A 14209-nucleotide genomic window follows, 5' to 3' on the forward strand; every position below is an offset into this window, starting at 1 on the left:
AACTTCAGCTTTTCCCTTGCCATTAAAAATCCATGCTTGCAAGCCACGGGGGAGGTTGGGTTTTAAGCGTGAGCTGCCTGATTCTCCTTGCTTGGTGCCCTGCAAATAAACACCCTCCTTTCTCCCACTGCAAACCTCAGTGTGGATTTTGGCTATACTGTGCTGGGCCAGTGGACCCATTTCATTAGGTAAAACTCTCAAACTCCTCAGTTAATCCCGACACTTCCCTCCAAATCCCCAAAGGTCAGGAACTGACGAGGGGTGAGGGTGTGAACACACTTTCTTTTCGAGTGGAGGGCACAGGTACTGGTCACTAAATTGGGGCAGTCAGGACCCACTGGAGGGCCTGGCCCTGCGAAAGCATGGACAGGTGTTGAAGGGACAAGGTGGGACGCCAGACTGTGGTAGACAGGGAGGTGGCTCTGTCAGCCCTGACCCCCACTGCCCAGAGAAGGAAGACAGGAGTCCAGGGACAGAACCGTATCTGCAAACTTGTTTCACTTTTTAAAAAGTGGGCCTTTTCTTGATCAGAAAATAGCTTTCAGAGGCAAGTTTCTCCCTGTGAAGGAAACCCATTCTATGCAAATGATCATTTCTGCAAAATTGCCCTGGGCTGGTCCTTAGCCAGTCTGCCTGAGTTGACCTGAATGCCTGCCGAGTCTGAGCTGGGGGCCTCAGGGGTTTGCTCACCAAGGAGCCTGCAAGTGAGTAGGTGGGTGTGGGTGCAGAGGGACTCTTGGGACCAGGTGGTGCCCTTGCCACACCCACCTGGTTGGCAGGGCCAGGGAAGAGCAGGGCGGGCCAGGAGAGGGAGGAAGGGAGGGAGGGAGAAGGGCTGGAGTAGAGTGCACCTAGGAACTGGCACGGAGGGGACCGGGCCAAGCGAGCAGCGCCTCTCCATCAGAGGAGAGCCAGGGAGCCCTTTGGGTGAGGTCGTCTTGGGATCCCTACTGCCTTCTGTACTTTACGGATCTAAAACGGCTAAGTATGTGTTGACGATCGTGTGTGTGTGTGTGTGTGTGTGTGTGTGTGTGTGTGTGTTGCTTGTTCTGGGGGAGGGGGAAGTAAGCTCCTCTGGGTTCATCTGGGGGTGGGGGACAGCCTGCAGTAACTCAAGAAATGCCTTCTGTGGCAAAGTCCTCTAGGTCGTCAGTGGAGATGATGCCCAGGCCTGGAGCTTCTGCACCCTCCTCTCCTGGGCTCTGGGGAGGATCATGAGGGCGCTGGCCTGCAGAGTGCGGGGTGCAGTCACCGTGAGGCCCTGGGTCCAGCTGTAGTCCAGACTCGTGGGCACTCTGGGGCCTGGCGCGGGCCGCGGAGGCACGAGGGCCCTGCCTGAGGAAGGTGGGTGCGGAGAGCTGAGAGGAGCAGCGCAGCGGCATCAAGGCCGTCACGGGCACTGGCTGGAAGCCGGGGTACAGCACACAGGGAGCGGCCAGGGCGTCCGGTGGGGGCGGCTCTGGGGAGGCCCCCTCGGAGGACGGGATGGAGACCTTGACATACTTGCCCGTCTCTGGGTCATAGAAGGTCTTGATTTTCACCTGGAGTGGCAAGTCGAAGACAAAGTACTCCCCGGACTGCGGATCCTGGAGGACTTTCTGGGTGGCGGGGTATGCGGGCAGGGGTGTGAGGGACTGGGGGCCCCCGGGCCGCCTCCCGACAGGCTCCGAGAAGCCGGACACGGAGTGGCGGTGCACGGGAGGGGGCAGGGAACGGACCATGGGGAAACTGTGTCGGAGCCTCTCTCTGGGGCACAGTGGCCTTTGCTGTGTCTGCTCCAAGTCCTCCGGGCAGGGCTTTCCCTCCTGTGACTCGCCATGCTTCTCCTGAGCCTGATAGGTCTTCCTCCTCTTACTTGCCAGCTTCTTCGCCCGCCGCAGGGCTTTCTCTGTTTTGGGTGGGACTGCAGGTGGCTTGCTTGCTGTCCTCTCTAGCTGTGCAGGAAGCTCAAGTCTCCCAGGGGTGCCTGCTGGGCTGGTGGCCACATCCAGCAATGAACCTCTTGGAGACAGGGTCCGGAGGTCCTCTGCCGACAGCTCGAGTAGGGGGTCAGAGCTGCCCTCCCACACGAGGGCGTGGGTCAGGTCCTCCCTCCGGGTGACCCTGGCAGGACTGGAGCTGGCCCAGGGGCTGGCTTGAGGAGGCTCCTCCGGCAGCAGCTCTGGTCCTCCGGGGGCCTGGGAAGCCTCCCAAATGTTGCTGGCAGCAGGGGAGCAGGCACTACTCTCGCCCGGGGAGCTGGGGTTGGGGGAATTCGCCGTCTCACTGGGGACCAGTCTTCTGCCAGGGGGCCCTGCTGTGGGTGTGGACAAAAAGTGACTCTTGAAACCTGGTGTCTGCTCTTCCCAACAGGTTTCGGGCTGCCATGGGGGTGGCTGGTCTTCTATGTGGCCCTCGGGTAAAGCAATGGTGGGGATGTGCCATGGGGCCGCCAGCTTCCCTGGGTCTGCAGAACCGCTCTTGCAATTGCTTGCCACGAGGCCATGTGCAGCATCTGGTGGTGGCTTCACCCTGTCCCCCTCTCCCACCAGAGGCATAGATAGGAAATTCCCCTTTGCGGCTGGCTGAGAGGCCTCCATCCTGGCCATGCTCGACCCCTGCCCAGGGTCCTCCATGACCTCGTTGGCTATGCACTTCACACGTGTGCCCCGTGTGTTATTGGGTGTCGATGTACCAAGAATGTCCTGGTTTGTGGGGGCACAAAAACCAGGATCCTCACCCCATTCTGGCCTTGGCAATTCCTCCTCTTTGTGGCTACTGCTGAGGGAGTCCTCCAAGGACATGGTCCTCAGGAGAGGCAGCATGATAGGTTTAATTATGGGGGTGGCTCTGAGGGTGTTGTCTTTAATTGTAAACAGCATGTGCCTCTTTGAAGCAGAAGATGGTGAGGGAGTAAGGTCTTTGGCCTGTGAAAAGGTCGTACTCTTATTTTCCCCAATCCGAGAGCCTCTGAAATTAGCTTCCTCTGCCGATGCCTTCCTGGTTCTTCCTCCAGACACACTTTCCCCTTCTCTTTGCAATGCTTCCCCCTGGCTGTGGTCTTCCAGGCATGCATGCCCATTGCTTAAGGCACAGTAGTGCAACTCATCCTTCCCCATCACATTCTGCTTCTCATCCTTCTGACTGTCACCTGCACTCACGTCCTTCCTCCTGTCTTCCCACTGGTTTTCAGTAAACCACATCTTCTGCTGATCATCAAATGAGGCAAAGGATTGATCTGAAGAGCTGGTGCTGAATTTGGCCTTACCTTTGAGGCTTGGCATAAAATCGGATTGGCTGTCACTGTAAAACACATCTTCCTCCTCAGGAGAGAGGGGCCCTGGGGAGAATTTCTGGTTCAAATGTGTGTTCTGAAGTCCTGCCTCCCTCTCAGGTTCTGTCTCTTGGGACACAGATCTGGAGAGTCCATTCTCTAGCTGGTGGGTCTTCATTTTCTCTGTAGCTTCTCCAGGCTCAAGATCCCTATTGCAAAGCCTCAGGGAGAGGTGTTTCCTGGGGCGGTGTTCCCTGGAGTCTGGACACCAGCCGGATCCAGTGGGACCCATCTCCAACTCTCCTTCCACCTCCTTGTTCTCATAACTGCTTCTCTCAGCAGCCTCCCCATTGACATAGAAGGGGGCTTTGGTGATAGTCGGAGCTGTGCTAAGAGTTAGATAGCTGTCTGCAGAGGGCTCACTGGGGTCAGCTGTAGGGTCCTTCTGGGGATTGATATGTGATGCAGTGGGGTCATCAGCGGGTCTCTCCTTAGAAAGCTCATTTGGAGGGCTTTCCTCAAGCCCATTGGGAAGGATGACACCGTTGCTCACAGGTTCTTGCTTTCCATCAACCTTACCTCTAGTTTTCTCATCAAGCCCTTTCAAGAGAGGTGAGGAACTGTATGTGCTCTTAACACGCTTCCGCACGTCCTTGAGGTTGAACAGCAGGCTAGGGGCTTTGGACTTGTAGCTGTCTCGAGACTGACATTCACTGGGCTCCTTCTCTTGGTATCCATTTAGCTGTCCTGGGGGTGATGGGGTTTGCTCTGCCGGCTGGCTCTCTGCTGAATCCAGGGCATGCTTGCTGGGTATGATGGGGGTCAGGAGCTTACTGATGTTAAAGGGGGGATCATAATGTTCATTGGGTTCCACAGGCGGGTCAAGAGCATCATTTTCTGAAAACTGTCCCTGGGGGTTGTGTTTTGTATACAAAGGTGGGCCTCTCCTGTTGGTCTGTGTCTTTTCTTCTGAAGTATCTTGTAGACCTTCTTTCCCTTTTTTGCCAGTCTTTGGCTTCCTCCATGGGGGCTGGGCTGGCTTCTCTTGAGAATCAGGCTGTGAGCTGGGAGCTTTTCCTTCCACAGCAAATACCTGGGCTCCTGGATCCCTGCACCCCCAAGGTACAGATGTGGACAGAGCCCCTGCTGCGAGTCTGTTCTCTTCCTGACTGCAGCTGGCCTGGACCTGGCAGGGAGAGATTGTGCACTCAGGAGGACAGTGTTCTCTTAGCAAGGTCATGTCCCCACAGTGCTTGGGAGCTTTGCTTTCTGGGACGGTTCCAGCTGTGTCCTTTCTCTCCAGCAGCTTTGGTTGGTGGGCATTCCATGACTCAAAAGCACTATTTTCACTGTGCAGAAAGGTGCCTTTGCCTCTCCCAGGCTCTCCCGTGGCTGGCTTGTGGTGTGGAGAGGGGAACTTTGACTCAGATGAGGTGGCCGTGTCATTGGCTGCCGGGAGGAAGCTGCTGGAGCCGTGACAGGCCATTTCTGGATTCCTGGAGGACTCCTGTTCTCCGTGCTTCCTGCCTGGCTGCTGGCTGTTCTGATGGGTGTTGGAAACTTCAGCGGGCACCCTCCTGACTGTCAGAAAGGCAGAATCAAAGCAGAAGTTGACACTGTTTTCTGGAAGAGGAGCGAATTTGGGGGGATTTTTCAGAGCCGGAGGCTTGCTGGCAGTGGGCCTGCTCTCACAACGTTGGCTCTCGGTCCTGTCGAAAGATTTAATTAGTGTTGATACTTTGGAGACAGGCTTGTTGCTGCTCCTTAGGCCGGAAACTGGCACCTCCAATCTCCTCTGGACTGGTGTTGGTGGGGGGCTGGTTTTGGGGCACTTTTCCTCTCCCTGAACGTACTTGGGTAGCTGTTGGAAGGTGGCTGCCCAGCCTGAATGTTCTGTGCCCTGTGATGGTAACTGGCTCCAAATGCCACTTTTCCTCTGGGTGTGGCTCACTGTTCTCTGGTGAAAAGTCTCAAACACCTGTCGGGTGATATCCGGGGACACGGCCAGATAGGAGTCATGGAAGGATGTGTCCTCGGAGATGCACAAGCTCCGGAATGCCCGGTCTGTTAGGCTGCTCACCTCCCTGTCTGCATCATCCAACACGCTGCCAATGCTGGAGGAGTCGCTGAACCCGTCTGTGCACTTCTTGTTTCCCTGCATCATCTGTTGGCTCCAAGAAAGCTGTCTTTGTCAGCCGGCAGGTGTCTCTGGTGATGATTCTGTCAAGGTTAGGTGTTTCCCTCTTCCCCAAAACTAGAGCCTCTCATTGACCAGATGCAACTGCAAAGTGGGGATTTTTTTTTTTTTCTCTGCAAAAGAAAAAGGTGCAGGATGTGAACAAGGTATGCAGCTCTACACAAGAATATGTGCTGGTCCAGGTGGAAAATGGTGCCCATGAGGGTTAATTTTATGTGTCAAACATGGTTAGCTTGCTATATGTCTAGACTGTAGACCAGTCTAGCTGTTTCTGTGAAGGTATTTTTTAGATGTTATTAACGCTCAAATCAGTAGACTTTAAGTAAAGCAGTTTATCTTCTGTAAGGCAGGTGGCCCTCATTTAATTAGTCGAAGGCCCTAAGAGTAAAAAGACTGAGTTCACAAGCAACACAAACAAACGTAGACAAGTGGGATTACATCAGTTCAAAAGCTTCTGCACAGCAAGGGAAACAATCACAAAAATGAAAAGGTCTTCTACGGAATGGAAGAAAATGTTTTCAAACTGCGTATCTGATAAAGGGTTAATATTCCAAAATACATGAGAAACTCCTACAACTGAATAACAAACAAAACAAAATGAAAAAAGGCCCAAACCCTCTGATTTAAAAATAGGTAGAGGAACTGAACAGATATTTCTCCAAAGAAGACACAGAAATGGCAAACAGGTATATAAAAAGGTGCTCACCATCACTAACCATCAGGGAAATGCAGATCAAAGCCACAATGACATATCACATCATGCCTGTTAGGATGGCTATTATCAAAGAAAGAAAAGATGACAAGTGTTGGTAAGGATGTGGAGAAAAGGGGACCCCTGTACACTGTTGGTGGAAATGTAAATTGATGTAGTCACTTTGGAAAACAGTATAAAGATTCCTCAAAAAATTAAAACTAGAATTACTATGTGATCCAACATTCCCGTATCTGGGTACAGGCACAAAGGAAATGAAATTAGGATCTTAAAGTATCTGCACCCACATGTTCATTACTCACAGTGGCCAAGACAGAGAAGCGAACAAAATTTCCATTGACGGATGAATGGATAAAGAAAATGTGGTATATGCATACAATGGAATTATTCAACCTTAAAAAGCAGGAAATCTTTAAATTTGTGATAACATGGGTGAACCTGGAGGACATTTTGTTAAGAGAAACAACCCAGTCGCAGAAAGACAAATACTGCATGATGTCACTTACGTGAGGAATCTGAGACAGTCAAACTCATAGAAGCAGAGAGTAGAGTGGGGGTTGTCAGAGGCTGGGGAGCAGGGAAGGGGGGAGTTATTTGTCAAAGGACGTAACGTTTCAGTTATGCAGGATGAATTAGTTCTGGAGATCTGATGTACAGCAGGTGTCTGTAGTTAACAATACTGTGTTATGTGCTTGAAATTTGCTGAGGATAGATATTATGTTAAATGCTCTTATCACACATACACAATAAATAAAAGGGGTGGGAGGAAATGTTTGGAGGTGATGGATAGGTTTATGCATGGATTGTGGTGATGGCTTCATGGGGTGCATACTTATCTCCAAACTCATCAAACTGTACACATTAAATATGTATAGCTTTTTGTATGCCAATCATACCTCAATAAAGTGGCTTAAAAAAAGACAGTCCCTTGAGGAAGAGGAGCTTCCGCTTTCGGATCGTCTTTGGATTGGAGCTGTGTCATCAACTCTTCCTGGGTCTCCAGCTATTCCCATTTTGGACTTGCCAGCCTCCACAATCACTCCAGTCAGTTCGTTAAAATAAGTCACTCCCTCTCTATAGCCACATATCCTATTGGTTCTGATCTTCTGCAGAATCAGACCCATACAGTGCCTGAAGTTCAGTGGCGTTTTTGCAGAGTCCTTCCCTGATATTCCATGGGTGTTCCCTCCTTGCTCATCTCTTGCACTGTGCATGGTTTATTTTCTTCATGGTACCAAGCATGATTGAAGATTAAGTTTACATCTTTGTGGCCTATCCCATGATTAGACTGTCAGTGCCAGGCATGTGGGGACTGCTGGGTTGTCTGTTCTCTGATTGCCCCTCATCCCAGAACCACCCTAAGAGGATACGAACCCCAGAGTCTGCATCACCTGGGCCCCTTACCTTTGGGACCAGCCTGTGGGGGTGGACAGTAGAGGTGCTGGCAGGAGCCTGGAGGGAGGGGGAGCCAGTGTCCCTGGCATTTCTCCACCCCTCCTGCCTTGCTTGTGACATGGGGACCACAGTCCTCTACAGCTATGGCCCCTCCCCCAGTCTCTGACTGGGCTCTGGCAACATGCCCCTTGTGCCCAACTCTACATCCCTGGGGTCTCCCTAATTCTCCGTTACCTCTGTTATAGCCCTTTCCTTCTTTTTTTTTTTTTTAAGTGGCAAAATACACATAATATAAACATTTTCATTTGAATCAATTTTAAGATACAGCTCAGTAGTGTTAAGTATATTCGTATGATTGTGCAATCAATCTCCAGGACTCTTTCATCTTTCAAAACTGAAACTCTTTACCCATTAAGCGACAACTTCCCATTTTCCCTCCCCCCTGGAAGCTACCATTTGACTTTTTGTCTTTATGAATTTGATGACTCCAGGGAGCTCATAAAAGTGCAATCATACGGTATTTATCTTTCTGTGACTGGCTTATTTCTCTTAGCATAATGTCCTTGAGGTTTATCTGTGTTGTAGCATGTGCCAGAATTTCATTTTCAAGGCTGAATAATATTCCACTATATATGTGTGTGATATATATATATATATATATATATCACACACATATGTGTATAATATATATATATATAGCATGTGTGTGTGTACATATATGTATATCACATTTTGCTTATCCATTCCTCCATTGATGAACACTTGGGTTGCTTCCAAATTTTGGCTATTGTGATTAATGTTGCTATAAATGTAGGTGTGCAAATATCTCTCAAAGACCCTGCTTTCAATTCTTTTGGGTATAACCCCAGAAGTGGAATTGCTGGATTATATGGTTGTTCTATTTTTAAATTTTTAAGGAACTTCTAGACTGTTTTCCACAGTGGCTGCACCAATTTTCATTTCAACCAAGAGTGTGCAAGTGTTCCAGTTTATCCACATCCTCGCAACACTTGTTATTTTCTGCTTTTTTCTTTTCTTTTTGATAGTACCCATCCTGGTGGGTGCATGGTGCTACATGACATTCTCTTGTGGATCCTGTATGAGGATGCTGCTTCCTTCTGGAATACTTACGGCTTCCCCTGGGACACATACCTCCCATTGCCTAGAACATTGCCTGGCCTGGGGGAGGGGATAAGAGAATGAGTATATAAAAAGTTACATAAAATAGCAAGTATTGACCCCAGAGTGGATGCAAGTGAGGGGTGTCTGGAAGAGTGGACATCTGGCAGGGTGCTGTTAAGTGTTCAGCTGGCAGATCAGACACTGCCAGAGAACTCCCATTCACAGCAGCAGAGCTGAGCAGGCTATGCTCTCCCCTCCTTGCTTGGCTGGCCTTAGTCACTGCCAGCGCTCCAGGGGATGGATGGTGAAGGCACTCCCATCAGGGAGGCCTGGCCACATGTCAGAAGCCCCAGATCCTGCCTGGCTCCACATCCCCTTGCTGAGTGACCATGGGCTGGCCGCCAGCAGCCTCAGTCTATCTCTCTCATCTGCATCTGTGCTGTGAGTTTGCAACCATTCTTTGTTTCTGTAGAGTGGGGATCATGTGGCCTCACTGCAAGGCTCCAGGAGGTCAGCGGTAGCATCCTGGCATAGGCTCAAAGCTGCTGGGCTGTCAGTAATGTTTGTCTTTCATCCTGGAGGCCAGGCTTCATTGGGGTCTGTTGTTTCTGTCTCTTGACCACAACACTCTGGTGAGTTAGCAATGCTGATTCATCGGCAGACTGACTGGTTTCTGTGAAAGACAGAACTAAGCTGGAGAAAGGATTGGACCTGAATTCTAGTGGACTGAATGAGCTGATGAGTAGCTACTGACCTGCTCTGGGAAGGCCTCTCTGCACATGCTCCTCAGCCCTACCTTGAAAGGTAGGCTGCTGGCTCCCTGGAAAGTACACACTCATGACAGCATACGCTTTTTAGAAGGCTGCATACCAGGGGAGAGCATCAGCCCACATGATGGGTGAGGGAGACCCTGAGGGCTGGCCAAGCCCATGCCTTCACCAGTAGAAGACACACGCTCCGGTCTTCAGACTCCCATGCAGCTAGCATGGCCAGAGGACATGGCTGTGGTCACAGGGATGGAAGCAGCCAGCAGTCTGTGAAAGTTCCTGCCTTTCTAATCAAAGGAGCAATTCCTGTTGTCTCCACTCTGTCAGTGCTCTTCTTCCTGCCTTGAATGCAGACAAGAAGCCAGAAACTGCTTGATTTCTTTGCTGGGGCTGCCGTAAAAAACGATGGCTCAAACATCGAAAATGTATTGCCGCACAGTTCTGGAGGCTGGAAGTCCAAAATCGAGGTGTCGCAGGGTTGGTTCCTTTTGAGGGCTGTAAGGAAGAATCGATCCTATCCTTTCTCATTGGCTTGAGGACACCCATCTTCTCCCTGTGTCTTCACATCATCTTCCCTCTATGCTTGTCTCTGTCCACATTTTTCCTTTTTAAAACTTTTTAAAATTTCCCAGTTACTAAAAAAATTTTTTTCATTCTGTCACCCAGGCTGGAGTGTAGTGGCGTAATCATAGCTTACTGCAGCCTCAACCTTTTGGACTCAAGTGATCTTCCCATCTTGGCCTACCAAGTAGCTGGGATTACAGGTGCGTTACACCATACCTGACTAATTTTTCTATTTTTTGTATAAATGGGGTTTCACCATGTTGCTCTGGCTTGTCTTGAACTCCCAGGCTCAAGTAATCTGTCCACCTTGGCCTCCCAAAGTGTTGGGATTATAGTCATAAGCCACTGCGCTCTGCCCAAATTTTCCCTTTTCATAAGGACATCAGTCATACTGGATCAGGACCCACCTTAATAATCTTGTCTTTAAGTACAATACATCTGTAACAGCCTTATTTCCAAAAGGTCATACTCTGAGATAATGAGAGTTATGATTTTTTTTAGGGGGTGCATGATTCAACCATAACATTGAATTCACTTTGCAGCCCTGAGAGACAAGCAATGGCCACTGAAGGCCAACCTGCAGAGGATGGCAGTGTGGACAGGTGAAGACCCCAGGTCCTGGCCAGCACTGCTAAGCCATGAGCCTGTGGCAGCACCACCCCACTTGAATTTATGTTATTGAGGCTAATGTGAGGTTTGATGGAATCTGAGTGGCTTTGGCTACTATGAGTCAGGTTTTCTGTATCAAAACGGTGAGGAGTCTTCTGATGTCCTAAATGCTGGGATTCCGATCTTGGCAATGGCTGAACTCAGTAATATTGGGGGTTTCTACACTTTGAATGAAAATAAGATAGTTTTCATTAAGATGAAAATAGGTTAGTTGGAGACCTAAATTTAGAAGCTTAGATAGAGTCAACCGAGCAGTCTCTACCCAATTAAACACACCCTCGTATTAGTAGGTATTCACTATTTGTTTTTTGAATACTCAGCTTGCATCCTCTGACAAAAAGCACTTGATATCTTGTGGGAAATTTCCTCTCTCCTTGGTTTTCGGTCTTGGTGGGGCTGAAAGTCAAGGTGCCTGCAGAGGCTCCCGAGGGCCAAGAGCAGGTGTGAGACCGAGGACAGGCCCATGGACTATAGCAATTATCCTGGAGCCACACGAGGACGGAAGTGTGCTCAGGCTTCCTTGCTGGTGGTAGAGCTTTCATTATGCTCTGGGACATGCCTGGCCCCTGATGTTTCCTGGCCTGGAACTTTAGCCATCACCTTGAGGCTACAAGACCTCCATTTTTCTTTTAATACATTTGAATTTCTGCCTCATTTGTTGAGTTTCTGCTTCCCTACCTGATCCTGGGTTTATATCCTCATTCTAAACAGTGGTGAAGGATGTTCATTGATCTTCAGAGCATTCAGAAAATAACCACATTGCTTCTGCCTCAGGAAAAAGAGAGACTCCCTCCCCACTTTGCTAGCTTTATTCAGATAATTTCTTCAGTTCTGATTTGATATACCTGGGGTCAGATGGAAAGTCAGAGACTTGACCTCATTCTCCCCCCACCCCCAGCCACCATGGTACCTTTCAGCATAATGGCCAAAAACAGGTGTTTCTAGATGCCTACTCTAAGATTAGTTCCATACCTGTTACAGCACTGGAAGCTGCAGGTGCCTGCCGTGCTTGGTTTCAGGATCTGTAGTTTCAAAACGTCTTTCTATGCTTATATTTGGTGTCATTGCTGCCCATCTAGAAAGAAGAAAAATAATTTCAGTGGAACCCAACTGACCAAAGGGCCAAGCGCAAGTTCATTGGAAAAGTATCTTTTATATTTTTTGAGACAGGGTCTTGCTCTATTGCCCAGGTTGGAGTGCAGTGGTGTGATCTTGGCCCATCCCATTGCAACCTCTGCCTCCTGGATTCTAGCAATTCTCCTGCCTCAGCCACCCAAGTAGCTGGGATTACAGGTGTGCACCACTACGCTCAGCTAAGTTTTGTATTTTTGGTAGAGATGGGGATTCACCATATTGGCCAGGCTGGTCTCGAACTCCTGACCTCTAGTGATCTGCCTTCCTCGGCCTCCCAAAGTTCTGGGATTACAGGGGTGAACCATCATACCTGACCCAAAGTATCTTTAAATGTCAGTTATACAACAATGTAGTTGGCCTTCAAAAACGAAAAACAATCCATACTTGAGCTCAACAAACTTCCAAAAATAGGCATATTTGACCATAAGGTCAATTTATATCCCTTCTAATATCCGTTAATTTGTCCATGGCCCAAGACATTTTTAGAAACCTCTTTTAAGCCTTTCAGTTTTCTAATATGATTGACCCAGTTGTGAATTATTTTTTGAGAATAAAATCTGACCCAAGGCCCTTTTCCCACTGAACTGATAAGTTGGGTTTTGCCGCAAAGAGAACTGGAGCAGTGAAAGTCAAGTCCACTCAGCAAGGGGCAGCACAGTGTTAGATTCATCGTTGGCAGGAGACTTGAGTTTTCCGACAGCTAAAAGAACCAAAAAGCTGCCCAGGAGGATATTCAGAATGCTCAGAATGAAGAGTGAACTAATTAAAATAAATCCACTCTGCACATTTTAAATGCAGACCCTTGGGGTTTCCATAAGACCTTTCCCAGCTTGTAGCTCCTGGATATTAATCTAGTTCAAGGTAGTTTATTAATAATATTAATAATCATAATAGCTTGAATTTGTGGCGTCTATTTCTTTGGAGAATCAGAGAGGTGCTCTGTGTCTACCACCATACGGTGAGGCCCCATCCCTGACTCCCCAGGCTGGCTTGGATGGGCCTCCTTCGTGTTTCCAAAGCATACTGGGTTTACCTTTTCCATAGCTCAGCCGTGTTGTCACTTCATACATCGTGACCCATATGTTTCAGGAACTGATGATCGCTGCTTTCTCTCCTCACTAGAAAGGAAGTTCCTTGAATCAAGGAAGGGAGTCTTGTATACAGAGCTCAATAAATAGAAGCTCAATCACTGTTGATGGTAATGCTCTGAATTAGGTTATCTTTATTCTGATTTTTTTCCTGGAGGGCAAACTGAGGCACAGAAAAGAAGGGAAAAGATAATAGGAATTTTGTTGAGAAAGACTCCTGGCCTTGGGTCTTATGGCCTTCCAAAAAATTCAGATCAATCCATTTGCATCTCTAAATAATAAGGCCACTCCCCTGCCCACAGCTCTACTGAGATCTGACTTAGGGAGGAGGATGAAACCCATCTGGTGCCACACATGGATGAGACGGAGGTGCAGAACAACATAATGGCATTTATTTTGTGAATGGTTAGGGCACCCCTCATCCTGTGCTTGGGCTTTCCTCGTAGGCAGTTGCCTCATGGACTCACTGACATTGCTGCTGGAATGAATTTTCCAGATGCCAGTGAAAAAACTCTCTTGCTCACCACTTTGAACCATTTGCAGGAAGCCACTCTGAACTGGTGAAAATTCTTGCCCATAGAGCACTTTGCCAGTGAAAAGGTGTGTTCCCTCCAGGCAGCATGATGGAGGATACAGTGCACATGGCAGGGCCATGTTTTAAACAAGGTCTTGGAACCTGGTCATGAATGCATAGAAATAAACATTGATCTTTAATCATGACCTGGTCAGTTCCTATTTGTGTCTGTGGCCTTCAAAGACTGTTCTCTTAAATGCTTCGTATCTCCCCCCTACCTCCATTATTTCCTTACCCATTTTACTCGGCCTTTAATGTCTGGCCCCTACTCCTTCCTGATGGTTGTTCTGATGACATTTTTGCTCCTCATCTGACTGAACTTCTAGGCTGCAATCTAGACTCGTGGCCACTGTCTACTTAAGATACTCTTTCACTTTGACTCTTTCCTTCTCCCCTCCCTGTCTGTTTAGTCTCTTCCTCTCCTTGACTGCTGGATTTCCTCTGCTCCCAGCCCTGGAGCCTCTTCTCTTCTCCCTCTACAGTCACCACACAGGCGATTGTCCCCACACCATGGTCCCCACAAGCACCTACACACTGAGGCGGCGTCCAGGCCAGGCCATTTGCCTGGCTGCAGTCCACGCCTCTGCCCACCCACCAGGAAACTCGGTGCCCCTGTCTCACAGCCCTTCCAACCCACATGTTTAAAGCAGAGTCCATGAGCCTTCTGCAAGCCAGCTTTCTCCCTGGGGACCTTAGAAACCTGACGTCACCTTCGACTTCCTCCTCCCCCTCGT

At 49.0% G+C, this 14209-nt stretch overlaps 1 protein-coding gene across 1 annotated transcript in view; it reads right to left on the reverse strand.

The window, feature by feature from the left end:
• Positions 1 to 474: 474 nt before the first annotated feature.
• The window catches only part of C4H10orf71 (chromosome 4 C10orf71 homolog), a 28240-nt gene continuing 14505 nt past the window's right edge, over positions 475 to 14209 (reverse strand). Inside the window, exons 2-3 of the mRNA XM_055275353.1 lie at positions 11652 to 11754; positions 475 to 5561 (exon numbers count right to left, since the gene is read on the reverse strand). Of these exons, the coding sequence (XP_055131328.1) occupies positions 1113 to 5417 (4305 nt within the window). The 5' untranslated portion in view covers positions 5418 to 5561; positions 11652 to 11754 and the 3' untranslated portion in view covers positions 475 to 1112. The remainder of the gene's footprint in view (positions 5562 to 11651; positions 11755 to 14209) is intronic.

Source organism: Symphalangus syndactylus, chromosome 4 (genome assembly GCF_028878055.3).
Source record: "Symphalangus syndactylus isolate Jambi chromosome 4, NHGRI_mSymSyn1-v2.1_pri, whole genome shotgun sequence".
Taxonomy (NCBI): Eukaryota; Metazoa; Chordata; class Mammalia; order Primates; family Hylobatidae; genus Symphalangus; species Symphalangus syndactylus.